Source organism: Quercus suber, unplaced genomic scaffold, assembly GCF_002906115.3.
Source record: "Quercus suber isolate HL8 unplaced genomic scaffold, Cork oak 2.0 scaffold_344, whole genome shotgun sequence".
NCBI classification, from domain to species: domain Eukaryota; kingdom Viridiplantae; phylum Streptophyta; class Magnoliopsida; order Fagales; family Fagaceae; genus Quercus; species Quercus suber.
The window spans coordinates 704,908-726,612 of NW_027069796.1; the positions used below are offsets into that span (position 1 = coordinate 704,908).

The 21,705-nt window shown below is 33.8% G+C and overlaps 2 protein-coding genes and 1 long non-coding RNA gene across 5 annotated transcripts in view; all 3 read left to right on the top strand.

Annotated features, from left to right (window-relative positions):
- The first annotated feature begins 14,258 nt into the window (after nt 1-14,258).
- On the top strand, nt 14,259-14,883 carry LOC136061365 (uncharacterized). The gene is made up of 2 exons (XR_010623569.1): nt 14,259-14,695; nt 14,823-14,883. It is a non-coding gene; the product is annotated as an uncharacterized LOC136061365 (long non-coding RNA).
- A 2,819-nt stretch (nt 14,884-17,702) lies between these two features.
- Nucleotides 17,703-19,175, top strand: LOC136061717 (uncharacterized). The gene is made up of 3 exons (XM_065759850.1): nt 17,703-18,216; nt 18,331-18,523; nt 18,683-19,175. The coding sequence occupies exons 1-3, from the start codon at nt 17,703-17,705 to the stop codon at nt 19,173-19,175; spliced, it is 1,200 nt and encodes a 399-aa protein (XP_065615922.1).
- A 1,985-nt stretch (nt 19,176-21,160) lies between these two features.
- The window catches only part of LOC112011596 (DENN domain and WD repeat-containing protein SCD1), a 53,673-nt gene continuing 53,128 nt past the window's right edge, over nt 21,161-21,705 (top strand). For 2 of the 3 annotated variants that reach the window (XM_065759857.1, XM_065759856.1), the window contains exon 1: nt 21,162-21,584. In XM_065759857.1, the coding sequence (XP_065615929.1) occupies nt 21,411-21,584 (174 nt within the window). In that variant the 5' untranslated portion in view covers nt 21,162-21,410. Of the gene's footprint in view, nt 21,585-21,705 lie in introns of all 3 variants that reach the window. The other variant, XM_065759858.1, reaches the window with a different exon arrangement.

A 21,705-nucleotide genomic window follows, 5' to 3' on the forward strand; every position in this document is an offset into this window, starting at 1 on the left:
TCATAGTCATCATTATTATATTTCTACAAAAACTATACATGATAATCNCTCTTCATAAATTAAAATAATAAATGAAATTAGCCTTTCATAGTCATCATTATTATATTTCTACAAAAACTATACATGATAATCAAAATAACAAACTACAAAATTTGTACTAAAATTATAACTTAGACACTTTCAATGACGATAACTATCAAACTGGTAGCAAGAAAATTAAATTTGAAATCATAATGGAGATTAAATTATAACTTACTATTTTCAATCAAATTTAATAGAAGATTGGAATAATCCAAAAAAAAACCAAAAGTACTCTCAAAATATGATTTTGAATAAATTTAGCACCAACTTAAACAATAAATTAAGGATAATTAACATATAAAATTTAAATAGTAAAGTGATTTTGGAAACATCATATAGCCAAGTTTCAACAATATAATCAAATCCACACCAATATGGTCATTTATATACAAAAAATTGATTGAAATGGTGAAAATTTTCAACTGGGTTTCACACTACAAACAATGATGCATGTTTAAAAGCATAGAAAAAACACAATATACACACTCATATTTAGCGTGTATTGTGCATATTTTGAAGAGGAATTTTTATCAAACAACTGAACTGCATTCAACTGAGAAGCAACCTTTTAAAGTCATATTAAATTAAATAGTCAAGTCATTCTAAAAACATCATATAGCCAAGTTTCACAATCTAATGAAGATACAACAGCTACTAAGAGGACATACACCATAGTTAGCATCTAAGAGGGGCCTGTGGACTATTTACAAAATATTGGTTTGCCTGCTACCAAAGTTTTTGCTAGTGCAGATCAACACATAGACAACCACACATGAGAATTCGAAGAGAGAACAAAGTGGATAGATGATGATCAAACCATATAAGAGGAACTCACGCACAAATGCAAACAATTAGAGCTCTAAGAGCCAAATATTTCAGAACCCATCACATGCACACCCAACCTTGATACCTTATCATTCACTTCTAAAGAAACCCCGTGCCTTGTCTTCATCTTCCTTACGTTGATTCCCACTTTTGTCAGATTCTCTTATGGTTTCCTGATATATTCTGAAATTTCAAAGATGAAAAACATATTAGATCAGTTAAACTCAAGACTTATTCAAATGCAAACAAAGATTAGCAACTCAAGTAAACTCAATGTAAGATCACAAAAACTATATATGATATAAAACTGATGATAAATTTAAACATTTGTGACAAATTTAATGCATTAGATACGTTGATAGTACGCCAAGTTTCAACCTGTGTGTTTTTTTCAAAATAATTGAAAGCCAGAAGACAGAGAAGTGGCAAAGTCAGGTTTTAGAAAAGTGTTATTACATTTTTTTTTTTTTTTTAATATTGTGTTGACATGAAAAATTGTGGGAGCTTTAAAAGTTATATATATATATAATATATATAATATATATACACACATTTTCACACACTTTTAAGTTACACATATTTCAAAAAATTACAAACAACACTACTCAAACTCTTCTACCAAACGAGCTCCTCACTAACAACTTCCCTACCCAAACACGTCACCATAGCATCATTTTGTACTCTTTTTTTTTCTTCCTTATCTACTACTTATAACTTATAAGCTTAATTAGTATATAAGTAATTTCAAAAAAAATATACTAGTAAAAAAATTATTAAAAGGATACTAAATTTATTTATTTATTTATTTATTTTTGGTGAAGAAAAGAATGGGGGTGTTTATGGTTGTATTAAACCCCCGGGCAGGGAGTCGCGTCGTGAGATACTCACTTATTGTACACGTGTGAGAGTCACCTCATTTCTGAGAACACCCCTCACTAAGTATACCCACCAATAGAAGGCCGTTGGCAGGACTCGAACCCAAGCCTAACAAGTAGGGAACAAAAGTCCTGACCTACTCAGCCAACCCCCATTGGCTAAATTTATTTATTTTAAACGTTAATGAATATATATATATATATATATATTAAAAAAAAAAAGGTTCAAATTCAACTTAGTCCGTTAACTTTTACTTCATTGTCAAATTAGTCATTAATATTTTTTTGACATTTTAGTCCTCCACTTTGTCAATATGAGTTAGTCTAAAGCTATTTTGGCCAAAATCTACTAGCAAATGAAGTCATTTTAAGTAGTGTATTTTGCTAATAGATTTGGATGAGAAACTAGAATAACTCTTTCAATTTTTTCAAAGTAACTAACAAAATTGACAAAATTAAATCTTAAGGACGAAATTGACGATTGAAACAAAAGTTAATGGACTAAATTATACACACACACACACACATATATATATATAAGATAGATAGATAGATAGATAGATACACTTTTCAGTGCAATTTATTTGTCCCAAATAAATTTCTTATTGTTTCTTGTTGATTTTCCCCAAAGGAACTTTGGTTGTTTTAAGCTACTTGTCACCGAGGTTAATCAAAGAAACCAATCCACACATCGATAATGATGGGTGGCAATGGGTTTGAGAGAAGTAGGAAAGCTTGTGGATTTCATCAATAGAGGGAAATGGTGTGGGGTTTAGGTATTTTCAATGGGTGGATTAGCTTTTAGTGGGTTTAAATTGGTTGCATCTGGTGATTGGGATGCCAATGATTTTGATGGGCTTTTTCATAATTTGTAGTGAATTTATGATGGCTAATGGCGGATCTAATGGCTGATTGTGTGGCCTCTTCTTTTGGGGAGGAAAATAGGTTGTGTTTGGAATGGGTGAAATAGGAGGGAAGATAAGGGAAAGGGAAGGAAAATACTTTGTTTTCATCATTTGGTTCACACGGGAGAAGAAAAAGTGAGGAGATGAAGGAACCATGCCGCTTTTTATATTCTTCCCAATTTGGGAGAAATGAGGGATGCCAGGCTGTATGTTTTTTTTTTATAAAAAAAAAAAAAAAAAAATTGATTAATCAATGTTTTCTATATTAATTTGATTACTATTATTATTTATTTATTTTTTCTATTATGTTCGTTAAAAAACGTCATCATTTTGGGTGGGATAGCAGAAAAAAATGTTAGGAGGGTTGATGAAAGGGCAAATTGAAGGTGTACAATGGAAGTTTTAAAAGATGAGTGGTCGATTTAAAAGTGACTCCAAACTTAAATAATGTAAAATGTTCTTAGCCTGAAAATTTTTACTAAAATATAAACTAAGGAAAAAGTTAATAGATACCCTAAGGGAAGGGTTTTTTACTAAAATATAAACTAAGGAAAAAGTTAATAGATACCCTAAGGGAAGGGACAGATGGAAGGCAAGTGATGGGGTCAAGTGCCCCTCTTGAACTTCCAAAAAGTCCTCAAGTTATATTACTAAATTGTACTAAAAAGTCTTATTTACCCCCTTAACACACAAGACAAACAACTTCTTTACATATAGTGATAGTTATTAAATCCATACCAAACCACCGGTTAAACTATGAAACCCATAAACTAAAGCATTATTTGGAATAGTTTGGTGTGAAATACTAGATATGCAATGACCCATTATCAAACTGTATAAACCGACGGATTTCACGAGTTAATCTTTTTAACTTGCGAATAAAAGAAAAAAAAATACCGTGTATCTATGAAAAAACTCAAAAAGACTGTACTAAATTACTGAAGTTACTGAACCATGGGTTAAACCAATGAGCCAATTCTACAATTCAACCAATGAACCATGGGTTGAACCAATGAGCCAATTCTCCAGCCAAGTCAACTTCCAGTATGGTTTTGATAACTATGCATATAGTAACTTAAATTTCCATGATGAAACTTATTTTTTTAATAACTCTTGTATTAAAATTGGGCGCCACCTAATAATGCTAAGATAACTTGTACAGTATTCTTTTCTACCACTACTTTGTGGACTAGGACTTTAACAACATAAACTGACTTTTAGGGTATGTTTGGTTGGGGTAATTTTGGGAAGGATGGAAAAAAAAATAAAGAAAAATAAGAGAGAAAAATAGTTTGAAGGGGTGTTTGGTTGGAAAGAAAGGAAGAAAGGAGAGAAAATTGGTCGAGCTCAGGTGTTTTCCACCCAACCCACCAAAAATGAATCTACCCAAATCAGGAAGAAAGCAAAGAAGATCATTTTTTTCCTCCTTTTTTCTTAACAACTACCAACTTACCAAAATTAATTTTTAATAAAAAAAATTACCAGAATCAACGCTTTTTTTTCCTTATAAAGGTTCAGTACCAAACCCACCTAAAAATAGGCGCCAACGCTGAGTATTGGTATGTGGGATTTTAATAATAATTTGAATAATTAAAAAAAAAAATGTTAATGAGTAATATAATATAAAAAAATTATAATGTTTAATGTAAAGGTATAAGAGTAAATTTATACAAACCACATTTTTTATTCTCTCATTTTTCTTCTCAACAAAACAAAAAAGTTTTGCATCTCTCCACTTTTCACATTTCAAACTAAACACAAATGAGGAAAATTAAAATCTTTTATATCGTCTCATTTTTCCTCTCCCTCCTCATTTTCTATTCATCCACTTTTCCATCTCCCAAACCAAATGGACCCTTAAGCAACTTTGCCGCATAGAATTTTGAAAATAAATACCACTTTTAAGGACTTACTATTAGCCTCTGCCTTCCATCATTTTTTTTTTTTCTTTCGGTATCGACCTTTTTTTAGTCTCAAACCTAGAGTTTCTGCCATGAACCTAGTTTTAACTACTTATTAGAAGACGAAGATAAAATGTTGAATTCTACATAATTTCAAAAAGAATTCAAGGCATTAAGTCACGTATAAAACTTCACTGGTATATTGCTATATTCTTAATATTTTTACATTGATTTATTTTTCAATTTATTTTGAAGAATCAAATTATATGTTTAAACTGTTTGTATTTAGATTTATATCTTGCTTTGACTGTTCTTAACAATGAATATTATTTTTCTTTATTTTAATGATAAGAAATATATATATATATATTATATATATATATATATTTGTAATTAATTGAGATTATGGAGAATCCTAATCATAATAATGAGTCCGGATCAAATCCTAAATGAACTCATATTGAAAAGAATTTTGCAACTCTTCACATGGATCCTAGTTTAAGAAGAAAAATTTATGATTATCATCCCAATGAAAGAGATCAAATTCGAAGATATTATCTACAAAATAAACCTTGTCAACCAGTTGACCATGATTTTCCACAAAGTCAATTTGGCAAAACAAAGTGTCAATTTAATCTAGCATAGTTAAAATATAAATGCTAGTTGGTTGGAATATAGTATTACAGAAGATGCTACATATTGTTTATATTGTTATTTTTTATACCTAATACTGGTGATCAAGCAAGGGGAGACTCATTTGTTATTGAAAGATTTAGAAATTGGATAAAAAAATAAAATAAAAAAAAATGAGAAATTACAGAATCACGTTGGGGATCATAATAGTGCACACAATATAGCTCAGAGAAAATGTGAAGATTTGTTAAACCAAAAACAAAGTATTTAAACAGTTATAAACAAGCAATCAGATCTTGAGAAAAGGGAATATCAAACTTGTTTGAATGCATCAATGGACTATATTTGTTTTCTACAACAGTAAGGATTAGCATTTCGTGGCCACGATGAATCTAAAGACTCCAATAATCGAGGAAATTTTCTTGAATGATTACAATTTCTTGAAAAGCATAATGAAGAAATTGATAAGGTAATCATTGAAAATGCTCCTGAAAATCATCAAATGACCTCTCTTGATATCCAAAAAGAAATAGCGATGCTGCTGTTGTTGAAACTATAAATGCAATTATTGAAGGTCTTGGAGACTTATTGTTTGCTATTATGGTTGATGAATCATGTAATATGTCTACTAAATAACAATTGGCGATTATCAAAAAAATATAAATATCAATTGGCAAATTCCTTTGCATTATGTAGACTAATTTGAGATATGTGAAATAGCAATTTTTAGGCATTACACATGTTAACAACACAACAACATCGACACTACAAGGCTACAACAGAGCAAGCAACATGCGAGGTGAGTTAAATGGACTAAAAACTCTTATTTTGAAAGATAATCCATTTGCCTTTTATGTCCATTGCTTTGCACATTAGCTTTCATTAAAAATCAATTGGTGTCTTGGTCTGATAATAAAGTGCTATCATCAAGAGCAGATGTCATAGATTAAAACTATCTCTCTCTTTAAAAAAAGAAAGAAAAAAAAGCTTCAACTAACATTAGTTGCAGTAGAAAAAAAATCACATCCAGATTGCAACCTTTTTTAGCTTGGTTACAAAGGTATCCACTATTGTTGGAGCACAGGGAAGGACAAACCCAAGTAGGGGCCCAGGCCTCCCAGCCCAATTTTTTTTTTAATTTTTTTTATTTTACTTATTATATTCTTCAATTTTGTTTTTGGGCCTCCCTTCCAAAATCTTAAGCCCCATTCCTCCCCAATTAGCCAACCTAGCCCAACTAACAACTATTCAACCTAAAAACTTAACAAAAACAATAAAAGTATTCACAATGGTGATTTTATTTTAGCAAAAAAGTTATTCTACCACCAAAGAACCAAAAAACCATGTGTTATTTGGAAAGCTAAAGTTAAATTTTTTGCAACGACAGTAAACTAGTATAAGTACCAGTTGACTGCAGTAAGTTGTCAAAAATAAAATACAATATTTTATTAAGATTATCTCTCTTCATTCAATTAAAAAACTCAAATTATTTCTCTTCATTTATTATTTTAATGAGTTGTTTATATTATTTTATATGAAGTGGTAAAAAAATAGAACATTTGATGTTGAGTGTATTGTAAATTAAAGTGGTAAAATAGATAAAGTAGATTTTTGATGTGTTAAAAGCTAAATTTTTTAGCATAACTACTGTGAATAGTCCAACTTTAAACAAAAAAAAAAAAATTCTAGCCAACCTAGTATTAAAAAGCAACATAATTTTGTTTTATTATTATTATTATTATTATTATTATTATTATTTTGTCTTTGTTCATAGATCATTGCATTTGCATCTTAATGTATTAAGAAACAATGATTTTGTGTATTTATAATTTATTAATATTAGATGGATGCCTATTTGGAGTTTTTTTTTTTTTTTTTGGTTTATACTCCGGTCCCCTCCAACTTATGCAAATGTTGTGATATTCTTCATGAAAAACACAGTGTTAAAGTTATAGAAGCACTAAAATATAATGAAATTTCAATTGGTTGTGGCTTGAATCAAGAAATGAGTCTAAAAAGACCTGGAGATACATGTTGGAGTTCCCATTATGGTGCACTTGTTAATCTTATTCATATGTTTTCTTCTATAATTAATGTGATTGAAACTATTATAGAAGATGCTTTAGATTCTGTTCAAAGAGCAGATGAAAATATCTTAATTGGTTTACTCCAAATATTTGAATTGTGTTTGATTTACATTTGATGAAAGGTGTGCTTGTCATAAGTAATGAATTGTCAAAGGCATTACAATGAAAAGATCAAGATGTTGTGAATGCTATGAAGTTGGTTAACATTTCATGGTAACGTTTATAGGTCGTGAGAGATGATGGGTGAAACTCTTTGCTTGAAGAGGTTTCTGCATTTACTGCGAAAAATAATATTGATGTCCCTAACATGGATGATTTTTATCAACCTCCTTCACGACGAAAAGCTCAAAACATGAAAAATTCACATCATTATTTTGTGGAACTTTTTTATTTATTTATTTTTTATTATATACTATTATTGATATGCAGCTTCAGGAACTCAATAGTCGTTTTGAAAATTCTGGGTTGTTACTTTGTGTCGCATGTTTGAGCTTAGATAACTTTTTTCCAACATTCAACAAGGAGAAATTGATTCGGGTTGCTTAGTTTTATTTAAGTGATTTTTCATCAGTTCAACTTATTATTTTGGATAACCAACTTGAGAAATACATCCTTCTACCAAAAAAAAAAAAAAAACTTAAGACATACATCCATGACATGTGGTCCACTGTAGAGTATTTAGCACTTGAAGAAATTAGACAGCTTGCTAAAAAGATGGTAGAAATGAAAAATAATGTTTTATATCCATTGGTTTACTCATTAGTGATTTTGACATTGATCTTACCTGTAGCAATAGATACTGTTGAAAGAGTTTTTTCTTCAATGAACATAATTAAAAATCAATTACACAATCAAATAAAAGACCAATGGATAAGTGATTGCTTAGTATATACATTGAGAAAGATATATTCAAGACTATTAGGTGTGAAAAAATCATGCAGCAGTTTCAAAATATGAAAAATCATCAAAGGCAATTGAGTATATTAAGCTAGGTATGAAAAAATAAAGGCGTAAATGCACTTTTAGTCCTTACATTTTGACTTTTTTCTATTTTAATTCCTACATTTTAATTTTATCACATTTAGTCCCTAAACTAATTAACGCATGTTATTTTCGTCATTTCCGTCAGTCAACTGACAGAAATAACTGAGGTGGCTGCCGGATGAATTAAAATATTATAAAAATGCTATATCACCTATGACACATCAGCATATAAATTTAAAAAATTAATTTATTAATTTTAACTAAATAATAAAAATAAAAACAGAATTAAAGACTAAAATTTACATGAATTCAGATTGTTCTTCATGTTCTTTACATTGTTATTCATTTTACAACTTGTTCTTCATATTCTTCCCAAATCAAACCCAGCAACCAAGAACTCAAACCCATTACAAGAACACAAACCCAGCAACCCAAGAACTCAAACCTAGATCACTAGGACATAAATGAAAACAAGAAGAAAAAACCCAAATTCAAAACCTCAAAGATTATCAAACCCAGCACCATCAAATCTACCATAAATCAAGATCATCAAATTCTTCATGTTCTTCCCAAAATTCTAACACAATCAACACCAAATTCTTAGCAAATCAAACCCATAAACCCAGTTAACAAACCAACCCAGATTAAACCCAGATTAACACAATCAAACCCAAACCAACACAATCAAACCCAGATCCCACCACCAATAACTGACACAATCAAGCCACCACCACCCCGCTGATCAAAAACATTTCTTCATAACATGAACTTCAGCTCAAAAACCCACAAAAATTCCAGAATATAACCACCACTACCATCGAAAAAGTACCACTGCCACCGAAAAAGTCACAGCAATGATAAGACCATATATACCCAACACACCAGCCATGACCACCGGCACGATCGACTTCATCACCAGCTTTGGTCTCATCACACGCATCGATGTCACCCTAACTCTGCTCTTCGTTGTTCCATGCGCCACTCCCATACCTAAAAAAAAAAACAGGGACAAAGTCACACGATCAATACCATACCCGATGAGATCCACATCAACAGAACTCAAATTGTAAGATATTGAAATTTTTGATTACAGGAGAAGACTAAGGCAACAACAGCACCAAGGAAGCCAAAGAATGGGGCTGTTTCATCGCCGCTGAAACCCTGATGAAGAAGATATTTTTTTTCCCGATCAGATCTGAGATGATAAGAGAATGAATTTTTGTCTTCTCTTTTTTTGTTTAGTTCTCTTTTTGAATGGCTTTTATTCTCTAAGATGCTCTAGGTTTGTTTTTTTGTTGATAATTGTGGTTTATGGATCAGAGTTTCAGACCCTTTCCTCTAGATCTGCTCCAAACCTTTTGATGCTTTTGACTAACTCACTTAAAGAAAAGTAAATACAGTTAAAATTAAAATGATCTAATGGTAAATTTTTGTTTGGGTTAGTTGAGATGAGAGAATAGTGTGTTGGGTTTGATGATCTCTAAGGTGTTGAATTTGGGTTTTTTCTTCTTTGTTTTCATTTATGTGCTAGTGATCTAGATTTGAGTTCTTGGGTTGTTAGGTTTGTGTTCTTGTGATGTGTTTGAGTTCCTGGTTGTTGGGTTTGATTTGGGAAGAATATGAAGAACAAGTTGTAAAATGAAGAACAATCTAAAGAACATGAAGAACAATCTTAATTCATGTGAATTTTAGTTTTTATTTTTATTATTTAGTTAAAATTAATAAACTAATTTTTTTAATTTATATGCTGATGTGGCATTTTTATAATATTTTAATGTCTCCAGCAGCCACCTCAGCTATTTTCGTCGGTTGACTGATGGAAAGGATGAAAATAACACGCGTTAATTGATTTAGGGATTAAAAGTAGTAAAATTAAAATGTAGGGACCAAAATGGAAAAAAGTTAAAACGTAGAGACTAAAAGTGTATTTACACCAAAAATAAATTAAACTTTACATTTTATGTTAGATTGTGTTTGACAATTATATTAGTATATATTAATATCGATTACTATTTTTTAGATTAATTTTTTACTTTCAATCTTGTCTTTTAATGTTGCCTCCCCCTCAACCTAAATTCTTGGCTCCACCATTGCCTAAAGGTATTAGTTTAAGAAATATTTTATAGAAAAAGAAAAAGAAAATAGCTGATTAATTTGACAATTTTTTTTTAATTTCTCATAAAAGTTGTATCAAAATTTTCCTAAAATAGTCTATTAACAAATACTCTAAAGGATATTCGATAACCAAACCCATAAACTAATACACTTATATGTATTATTCAATTTTTTTTAAAATTTTTTTGAAGATATTATTTATTTTGGAAAGAAGTACAAAAAAAAAAGTTTTGTTTTACATGATAAAATAGGAAAAAGTTTCTTTTCAAACTAGTTTGGAAATAAACCCTTCAAACTCCTCATATATCTCTTTATTTAATGTGAATTTTGAAAATCCAACTGTTAGTTTCATATTCTTAACATACAAATAAGATATTATTTACTATTTGATCAATAAATTTACTTTTTAAGCATATTTTAAATCACAAAAATTTGAAATTTAAACGTTTGATTTGATGGCATAGTTATTGATTTGTGATTTTTTTGAAATTTTACAAATATGAAAGATCTAATAAGAACATGCAATACGATAGTTAGATTTTCAAAAGGGGTAATTGCAATAAACCCACCTATAGTTTAGTCTGTTTTAACTAAGAATCCGTTCGGTTCGCGTAAAATAATTTCCGAAAAATAGCCTATTTTCCGGAAATGCTATTTTCAGGAAATGAAAATAGCTTCAAGTGTTTGGTTGCATTATGAAAATTGTGTGTAGAAAATATTTTCATGTGTTTGGTTCTATTCTGAAAATGCTATTTTTCTACAATTTTTTCACATTTTCTCAGCCATTTTCTCACAATCCAAACAAATTTTATCACAAAAATTTTCAAAATCACAACAAGGCAATCAAAAGCAGAAACAAAACCAGAGAAAAAAAATATCAAATCCGGTCAGACGCGATGGGTTCTGGGTTCGCATCGAAGACGATCGAAGGCGACAGATTCTGGGTTCAATCAGCACAGTGCTCAGGGTTCGATCGGCGACGGCTTCTGGGTTCGCCGGTGCGAGATCGAAGGCGAGATCAAAGACCAGATCGCGAGATCGAGCAGAGGCAATCGAAGGTGATCACCGGCAATCAAAGACAAGATCGGCGCAGTGCAGTCGAAGGCAAGATCGGCACGATGCTCGGGGTTCGCCGGCGACGTCTCCGGCGTGATCTGGACTCCTCGGCGCAGTGCTCGTGCTCTCTTTCCCTCTCTTTGTCTTCGTGCTCTCTTTGTCTCTCTGTTTTCCGGAAGCTATTTGAAGTGAAAATAGAAGGGGAAATCATTTTCACCTTTGACTCACGGTCAACTGAAAATGATTTCCGAAAAATTGGTTTTCCATGCGCAACCAAACACCCGAAATTACAGAAAAGTATTTTCGAAAATGATTTTCACCCAAAACAAACACAGCCTAAGTCTACCCGTGATTTAAAAAGTACCACTTAATTCATCTAAGGTACCCTCCGCCAGATAGTAGTAACCTACCTCTCCCTCTTACTATTAAAAATAAGGGTAAAAATGTCTATATTCAGTATTCTTTTATGTCTCTTTCCTCCCTCTCTTCCTTTGGATCCAGGATCAATTACCCTCAAAACTCCAAGATAAAAAATTTACAAACCCGACTTGTCCTGTCAGGTGAAAGGTGACTCGTCTATGATCGTATAGAGACGGCGAGTTATGCCAACACCTAACATAACAAAAATTTACAAACCCATAGCTCATCTTCAACAAAAGAAATGGAGATGGAAGGTTAGAACTTAGAAGATGAGGCCTTGTATTGTGTGTTTAGGGTCTCAAACCCAAACCCACTTATCATTCTTATCAAAAATTTCATCTTCATCATCTTCTTCATAGAGCCAAGAAATTGAAGGTATCGGTGACCCCAAAGGGAAAGGCTTTGACATCTAAATATTCTCTCTTTTTCTTTTTCTTTTTCTTGATATGAGCCCTAAATCCCTTCAATTAATTTCTAGGTTTAATGGATTAGTGGGTTTGAATTTCTTGAGTTTAATGGATTTGTGGGTTTGAATTTCCTAGGTTGAATGGATTGGTGGATTCAAATATTCTTGGGTTAATGGATTTGTCAGTTCGAATTTTCTGGGTTGGTTTTAATTTCCTTATGGTTGATGGGTTCAAATTTTTTGGGTTTAATGGATTTGCGGGTGTAATGGATTTCTGGGTTGGTTTAATTTTTCCTACTGTGAGTTTTTAGGATTTGGCATATTTGTTCTATCTGTGGCTTCAATAGAAGATGGAGAATCTTCTGTGCATCGTGCAATTTTCTCCGTTCCTTAGACTCACTTATGTTACTTTTTGGTAATTCTAAAATACTATTAGCCAAACAAGGTGAGGTAAGAGCATGATTTGCATGATTCACAATAGCAGTTGACCCACAAATGGATTGATATACGCTCACCTTCCTTGTCCCTTGTAGTGTCTAAATTATGACATTACTTTGTGCAAATAACTTGGGTTCCTTTTTGTTTTGCCTTGCTAACTGGGTTTGTAACCTAAATTGATTTATTTTTTCTCTTTTTCTTTTTTAACGGCAAGATTTGATGTATACTGTTGAACAAAATTTGGGTCACAATATGGGATTTGGGTTTGAAGATTTGATTTCAAAGATAGCGAGAGAGAAGCTTCTAATTCTTGTTTCTATTATGGCTTATAGCATTTTTCTGGTAAAAGAGAGAGGTGGGTTTATTGCAGTCTAATGGAGTTTTTATAATGATGGTTTATTGCATTGTTATTGATACCATTTCGTTCCGGCCAGAACGGCCGGAATTTTTCGTACCGGTATGCAAACCGGTACCAAAATACCCCCGTTCCACCTCGGGTCAAATTTCGGGAAGTTTCAAGCCATTCCAGTCATTCCGGTCAATTTTGGCAAATTTCGGCTGGAACAGGATTTGGCCTATTATTTAAAAAAAATAAATAAAAAAAACAGTAAAGGTCCAAAATACTTACAAAAAATCTTCTAGAGATAAAATGATCTGGCTCATGTAAGGTTTAGGAATTAAAATTGGTTTTTGGGTTTCCGAAAGGGAGATTGGATTTGGTTTTGGGTCTACGGATAGAGAGAGAGGTGTTTGTAACTTTGTATCAAATAGCCATAGACCTCAGTTACTGGATCTAAAGCCGCTTTGGGGTTACATGGAGAAAGAAAGAGAGGTCAAAGAAGAAGAAGACAAGGCGTTGGTGGAAAATAAGAAAAGGAGATGGAGAAGAGTTTGACAGAGGACTTGTGAAAGAAATGAGTGGATGAGAAAAAAGAGAATGACAAAAAAAAAAGGGAAGTGTTTATGCGTGTCAACTGTCATGTAAGACAATGTATAGAAATAAAAATTAAATTAAAGTTGCACAATTATTAATATAATATTTTCACATAAATGTTAAATTGATGTTAAATGTTTTGTATTATTTAATATTTAGTTATTGTCTTGTAAATCTTCTTATTGTATGATACTGTGATGTTAAATTGATATGTAAGACTTGAGAGTTAAGACTAAATGATTTGTATTATTTGATACTTAGTTATTTATTTATTAGAATTGACAATTTTATGTTCTATAAGAATATATATAAATTATTTTTTAAGAATTTCGAAATACCCTGAAACGGTATGCTGAAATTAGTCGGTACCGAAATATTTCATTTCACTGGACAAACCAGAACGGGTCTGAAACGGTATTAATAACAATGGTTTATTGCAATTATCTCTTTTCAAAAGTTACTTCAATAAAATATTTTCCTAAAATAAAAGCTCTATAAAAAAAAACCATTAGTTTGGGCCCAACCCATTTTTGACTCTTATGACCCGTTGGCCAGGTCTCATAAGTCCAGCCCATCTTTATTTTTTTAGGAAAAGAGAAATAACACACTGCCGATTTCATTTTTGTTTCTTCTCTCTTTTTCACAAAAGCTCAGTCAAGAGTTTTATAATGATAATAAATCATTAACTTCCTTTATCAATCATTTTCCACTTCCTCTTTTCCCAGCGAAAATTCTTTTTCCTACCGATTCAAACTTCAAGCCCGTCACCTGGATCTTCACAACCGAATGCCAACCAATGCATTGAATTCATATTCACACAAATCCTAGATCTCGCATTGCGCAACAACAACAACAACAACAATGGCTCAGGTCTTTGATTACTTTGTGGTCTGTGGAATCGGTCCAGAGATTCGAACCCTAGACAATATCAAAGGGTTCCATGGAACAGAGGTGATGTACCTTCCTTCTCTGCTCGATCAGTACCCTCCGCCCAACCACACTCTCTACCCTCCTCCGCCGCCTCAGCTCCCCACCGTAAGTGTTACCGTTACTGCCACAGTTTTCTGATTTTGCTTTTCGTGTTTTGAGTTCAATTTTTTTTTTTGTGCTTTTTCAATGCTGAGAAATTTGAGTTGTTTCGGGAAAATGTGCTTTCTGGCAGGTTGTTCTACCGGCTGGTGTGGAGTTTTACTCATCGGGCTTTGATTCCAATGATCCTTCAACTTTTCCAAAAACCTATCCGATCGTTTTAACCGGTGCGTTTAAACTAAGCACAAATCTTATTCATTTATTTATATGAATTTTAGATTCTAGAATGTGTAATTTATGCTTGGCGTGCATTTTATTTTATTTTGGAATTGTAAGATCCCATATTTGTAATTAGCATAGCTAAGAAATCAGGACAATGTGATCCTATTAGTCAAAAGTTGCGTAGTTCAACTGGTAGCTCCTGGCGTTTCTAAATGGAGATGTTCGGGGTTCGAATCTGCCCTTCCCCATTGTTGTAACTATTTTAAAAAGAAAAGAAAAGTAGACAATGTAATCCGATTGGCTGTGCGCATGAGTTCCATGGTTTGCTTTGCTTTAGCCACATTACTTAGCAGATTATGGGCTATAATGCTTGTTCTCTCTTTTTTATTTTATTTTTGGTTAGTTACACACATCCTGTGGATTTTGAACTTGTCACCTCACCTTCCACTAATAATTGTAGAAGGAGGAAGTGCAATTTAAGCTAGAGCTATCAAGCCTATTCTAATGAAAGTAGTTGTTTTGGTGCGGTTTTTTTTTTCCCCTCTATGCGGGACCTTTCCCCTTCTTGCTAAGTCTTTCATTAGGGAACTTCTTTTGTGTCTTTCCTCACATTTACTTCACATCCATTACTAAAGTTTCCCAATTCCCTATCTTTCTTCACCATCATTTGTCCTCTGTCTTTTTTGCCAGTGAGAAGTGCTCGTACCAATACTTCGTTTGGCCTATGTATGTTTGAGTTGGGATCCAAAGTTGTAATGGCTTTAAACTTCTTTAAGTTGAAAGGTTATTACTCTCCCTAGACAAATTTTTCTTATTTTTCTTGTTTCTCTCTAGCAATTATAGTTGCTGGAGCGCAAGCCCTAGAGTTAAATATTAGGAGCAACTCTCTATAGTTGTGCAAATGGTTATATTTGTAATTTTTTTGAAATATAACATTGTTTCTAGTAACTATGTCTGTCCTGCTTGACAACTTAGACCGTTAGAAACTCAAGTAACTTCCCACCCAATGCAAGTTGGCCTTGCCATTGACTTTATAAGCATTATTTTCTAGCCATCTGGTAGTGCATGTTTGTATATCCCTCATTAACTATCCTAAGCTTAGAATTCGATTGTTGATGTAGGACTTGTGTAGATGGCCTTTTGTTTGTTGCTATATTTGTGCATGTCCTGCATATAATCTAGTTATGCCGCAATTTCATTTTTCCCTCTCAAGAAGGATGATAAACGACGAGTGGGCTTTCGATGTGGTGGGTATGATTTGCGATGTCGAAGATGGTGATGGATTTTTACCGGCCTGATTTTTATTTGCCAAAAACCCTTCTTTTTTTCCCCTCTATCATATCCGGTTGTACCTAGACCTTGTCCTAGCTGTACCCTTAATAAAAAACTATTTATTCTTGCCTGGGTAAGCATTGGAGATAGTTGTACTCATATCTGACCCATACCCAAGTAATAAAAATATATTAAAATAAGAGGGGTGTCACTTGAGTATATAGGAAGTAAACATCAAGGACAAAAACAAATCAAGTGCATAAAGTACAAAAGCTCATGAAACTATGGACTGAAGAAAAAGAACGAAATCCAAACACTGTAACCCAATCCAGAAGAGTCTTAAGGAAAAAGAGTTTAAGATCAAAAATTGATCTCTCTAAATCCTCAAAATGCCAGTTATTCCTCTCCCTCCAAAGGCACCACATCAAACAATGGGGCACAGCCATCCAAATAGTAGAATTCCGATGCCTTCCAAACTTTCCTTGCTAACAAGCCAACAGCTCCACCACTGTTTTCGGCATAACCCAATGAATGCCAAACAGAGTAAACACCATTGATCATGCATTAAAAGCGATAGAGCAATGGATGAGGAGGTGGTCAATTGATTCCCCATTTCTTTTACACATACAACACCAATTCAAAATCAAAATCCTCCGTTTCCTAAGATTATCAATAGTCAAAATATTCCCCAAAGCTGCAGTCCACACAAGGGTCGTAGGCCTTTTCGTTTTGAGAATGTGTGGCTCCAAGTGGATGATTTTGTGGAGTAGGTGAAAAATTGGTGGGACTAGTATCATTGTTTTGGAACTCCAAGTTATAGGTTTGCCATGAAATTGAAGGCTTTAAAGGGAGATTTAAAAAAGTGGAATGAATTTGAGTTTGGCAATGTCACCGTTAAGAGAATTAAACTACGGAATGATCTGAATGCCCTGGATTCTAAGGAGGAGAGGGTGTCTCTTTTTGATGATGAGAAGCGCGATAAAGAGAGAATTCGCTTGGAGATTGAGAGGATTGCTTTGTTGGAGGAGATTAGTTGGAGGCAAAAATCGAGGGTGCTATGGTAAAGGGAGGGGGGACAGCAATACAAAATTCTTTCACCAGATGGCTAATTCTAATAGAAAGAGTAACAGTATTGGCAGTTTAAATATTGATGGAGTGTTGACATCAGATCAGGAAATTATTGAAGAGGGTATTGTTCGGTTCTATAAAAGTCTTTACTTGGAAGATAAGCTCATTCGCCCTCATCCGGATGTGCTGAATTTTTCGAAGATTTCTGAGGATAAGGCTGGCTGGTTGGAAAGACCTTTTGAGGAAGTTGAGATTTTTGGAGTGGTTATGGATTTTGATGGTGATAAAGCTCCTGGTCCTGATGGATTCCCTATGGCGTTTTTTCAAACTTGTTGGGCCATTTTCAAAACTAATTTGTTGGAGGTTTTTCAGTATTTTTTTGATAATGCTCAGTTTGAGAAAAGCTTGAATGCTACTTTCATCTCTTTAATTCCTAAAAAAATCTGATGCAATGGAGGTAAGGGATTTTCAGCCTATTAGTCTAATTGGAGGGGTGTACAAAATTATTGCTAGAGTTTTAGCTAACAGGTTGAAAATGGTGCTTGGGGATATTGTTCAGAAATCTCAAAATGCTTTTGTCAAAGGAAGACAAATTATAGATTCTGTTCTTATTTCCAATGAATGCTTGGATAGTAGGTTGAAATCAAGAGTTCTTGGGGTGTTGTGTAAGTTGGATGTAGAGAAGGCTTATGATCACGTGAATTGGGACTTTCTAATTTATATGTTGGATTGTTGTGGTTTTCATGAAAAATGGAGAAGATGGGTTTTCTTTTGCATTTCTACTGTTAAATTCTCCATTCTCATTAATGGATCTTTGTGTGGTTTCTTTGAAAGCTCTAGAGGTTTAAGACAAGGTGATCCATTGTCTCCTTTATTGTTTGTCATTGTTATGAATGCTTTTAGTAAAATGTTGGATAAGGTAGTGAGGGATGGGCTCATGTCTGGTTTTAGGGTGGGTCCTACAGGTAATTCTTTGTAAGTGACACATCTTCTCTTTGCTGATGATACCCTGGTCTTATGTGATGCTGATCTTGGTCAGATTCTGTTGCTCCGGCTGGTGCTGTTTTGGTTTGAAATAGTTTCTGGGCTGAAAATTAATATGGGTAAGTCTGAATTGGTCCTTGTGGGTGTGGTTCCAAATATAGTAGATATGGTGGATGTGCTAGGGTGCAAGCAAGGCTCCCTTCCAATGAAGTATCTAGGTCTTCCTTTGGGTGCCAATGTTAAAGATAGATCTATTTGGAATCCAATTATTGAGAAGGTGGAGAGGAGGTTAGCAGGTTGGAAATGACTGTATCTCTCAAAAGGAGGTAAAGTTACTCTTATTAAGAGTACTTTGTCCAATCTTCCAACTTATTTTTTCTCTCTTTTTCCTATCCCGGCGGCGGTTGCAAACTGTATTGAGCAACTTCAATGGAATTTTCTCTGGAGTGGTATGGGGGATGTTAAAAAAACTCACCTAGTGAAATGGGCCACGGTTTGCACTCCTCTTGGTTCTGGAGGTTTAACTATTAGAACTCTGAGAAGTTTTAATAAAGCCTTGTTTGGAAAGTGGTTGTGGAAATTTGGGAATGAGCGTCAGGCCTTGTGGAGGAGAGTGATAGGGGCAAAATATGGTTGTGAAGGGGGAGGTTGGTGCTCTCTTCCCGTTATTGGCCCTCATGGTGTTAGCTTGTGGAAGTCTGTTAGTTGTGGTTGGCCTTCTTTTGTTCATCACATCCAATTTGAGGTTGGGGCCGGGCTTACTATTAGATTTTGGCAGGATATTTGGAGTAGGGACACTTCTTTGTGTGTGCTCTATCCAAAACTTTTTTCTTTAAGTCGAAATGAGGAGGCCTCGGTGGCTGAGTTGATGAAGTTCCCAAATGGTGTTCTTTGTCAACTTCCCTTTAATACCATTGGTAACGATGCCAATTATAACTGATGTGGCTTCTGCACCAAACCCATCAGTTTCTTTTCCAAGAAGATCATTGCTGAGATCACAGAGATTACAATTGGAATTTGGGATTTTCAAATTTTGAAATTCCGGAATTATCTCCTAACCTTTATTCACAAAACCCTTGTTCCTCTGCCACCCCTCCGGCACCACCACAGCAGGATGCTTGTGTTCACCGTTTTTGATTCCAAAGTTTTTTTGCCGCCCCTCCTGTACCACCACAGCAGGATGCTTGGGTTAATCGTTTCTAATCCCGTAATGTCCCTGTCGAAGAAGAGAATCTTCTAATGTCTTCTTTAGGTGAAGACCAAAACCGCCCCACCCTCTCCCCAATTTTCCTTCCGGTATCACGATGGACCCTTTACGTTGTCCATGAATGAGTTCAGAAACAAGCAAAAAATTTCCACGAGCATTGGACCCCAACTGAATAATAAAAATCTTATTTCCTGCCCTAAACGTTCTAGAGAACTGCACAAGTGATTGCTTAGATGCCAACTCTTCCACGTTAAAAGAAACTTGACCTTTTTCCAGAATACGTAATGAATAAAAAGTACCACCTTCTTCGACAAAAAATTCAAAAGTTTTGGACTCAACAAAGAAAAAAGTGGACCCTCCCATAAATACTCTGTTTTAGCCTTCACAGAACAGAGCACGTTTCTTGGTTTGCTATGAAGGAGCCACACCCAAACAGAGCTTCATGCCAGCTCTGTGATTGCTTCACAATTTGATCCTAGATTTTGGAGTGGAGAGTCTTTGCTTGTCTTTTCTTCTTTGATATTGTACATTTATTTATTTCACTAAAGGAGGAAAGAATAAAGTGTAAGTACCCATCTCAATCTGTCTGCATCCATGAATGTTCTTCTAACTGAAGTGTGATTTGAGTAAAAACACCAAACCCACCCCACTCTCCATCACTCAGATTTGTCCAAAGAAAAGAGTGAGATCACTCTTTCTGTATTTTCTCACCAAGCCTCTCTCTCTCTCTGCTGGCCTCTCTCTTCTTCAAACAGTACGTACCCCACTCCCTGAGCCAGAAGATGCCCTTTTATTTCTTTTAAAATCTTCTAGAGATAAAATGATCTGGCTCATGTAAGGTTTAGGAATTAAAATTGGTTTTTGGGTTTCCGAAAGGGAGATTGGATTTGGTTTTGGGTCTACGGATAGAGAGAGAGGTGTTTGTAACTTTGTATCAAATAGCCATAGACCTCAGTTACTGGATCTAAAGCCGCTTTGGGGTTACATGGAGAAAGAAAGAGAGGTCAAAGAAGAAGAAGACAAGGCGTTGGTGGAAAATAAGAAAAGGAGATGGAGAAGAGTTTGACAGAGGACTTGTGAAAGAAATGAGTGGATGAGAAAAAAGAGAATGACAAAAAAAAAGGGAAGTGTTTATGCATATCAGCTGTCATGTAAGACAATGTATAGAAATAAAAATTAAATTAAAGTTGCAAAATTATTAATATAATATTTTCACATAAATGTTAAATTGATGTTAAATGTTTTGTATTATTTAATATTTAGTTATTGTCTTGTAAATCTTCTTATTGTGTGATACTGTGATGTTAAATTGATATGTAAGACTTGAGAGTTAAGACTAAATGATTTGTATTATTTGATACTTAGTTATTTATTTATTAGAATTGACAATTTTATGTTCTATAAGAATATATATAAATTATTTTTTAAGAATTTCGAAATACCCTGAAACGGTATGCTGAAATTAGTTGGTACCGAAATATTTCATTTCACTGGACAAATCAGAACGGGTCTGAAACGGTATTAATAACAATGGTTTATTGCAATTATCTCTTTTCAAAAGTTACTTCAATAAAATATTTTCCTAAAATAAAAGCTCTATAAAAAAAAACCATTAGTTTGGGCCCAACCCATTTTTGACTCTTATGACCCGTTGGCCAGGTCTCATAAGTCCAGCCCTTCTTTATTTTTTTAGGAAAAGAGAAATAACACACTGCCGATTTCATTTTTGTTTCTTCTCTCTTTTTCACAAAAGCTCAGTCAAGAGTTTTATAATGATAATAAATCATTAACTTCCTTTATCAATCATTTTCCACTTCCTCTTTTCCCAGCGAAAATTCTTTTTCCTACCGATTCAAACTTCAAGCCCGTCACCTGGATCTTCACAACCGAATGCCAACCAATGCATTGAATTCATATTCACACAAATCCTAGATCTCGCATTGCGCAACAACAACAACAACAACAACAATGGCTCAGGTCTTTGATTACTTTGTGGTCTGTGGAATCGGTCCAGAGATTCGAACCCTAGACAATATCAAAGGGTTCCATGGAACAGAGGTGATGTACCTTCCTTCTTTGCTCGATCAGTACCCTCCGCCCAACCACACTCTCTACCCTCCTCCGCCGCCTCAGCTCCCCACCGTAAGTGTTACCGTTACTGCCACAGTTTTCTGATTTTGCTTTTCGTGTTTTGAGTTCATTTTTTTTTTTTTTTGGGTGCTTTTTCAATGCTGAGAAATTTGAGTTGTTTCGGGAAAATGTG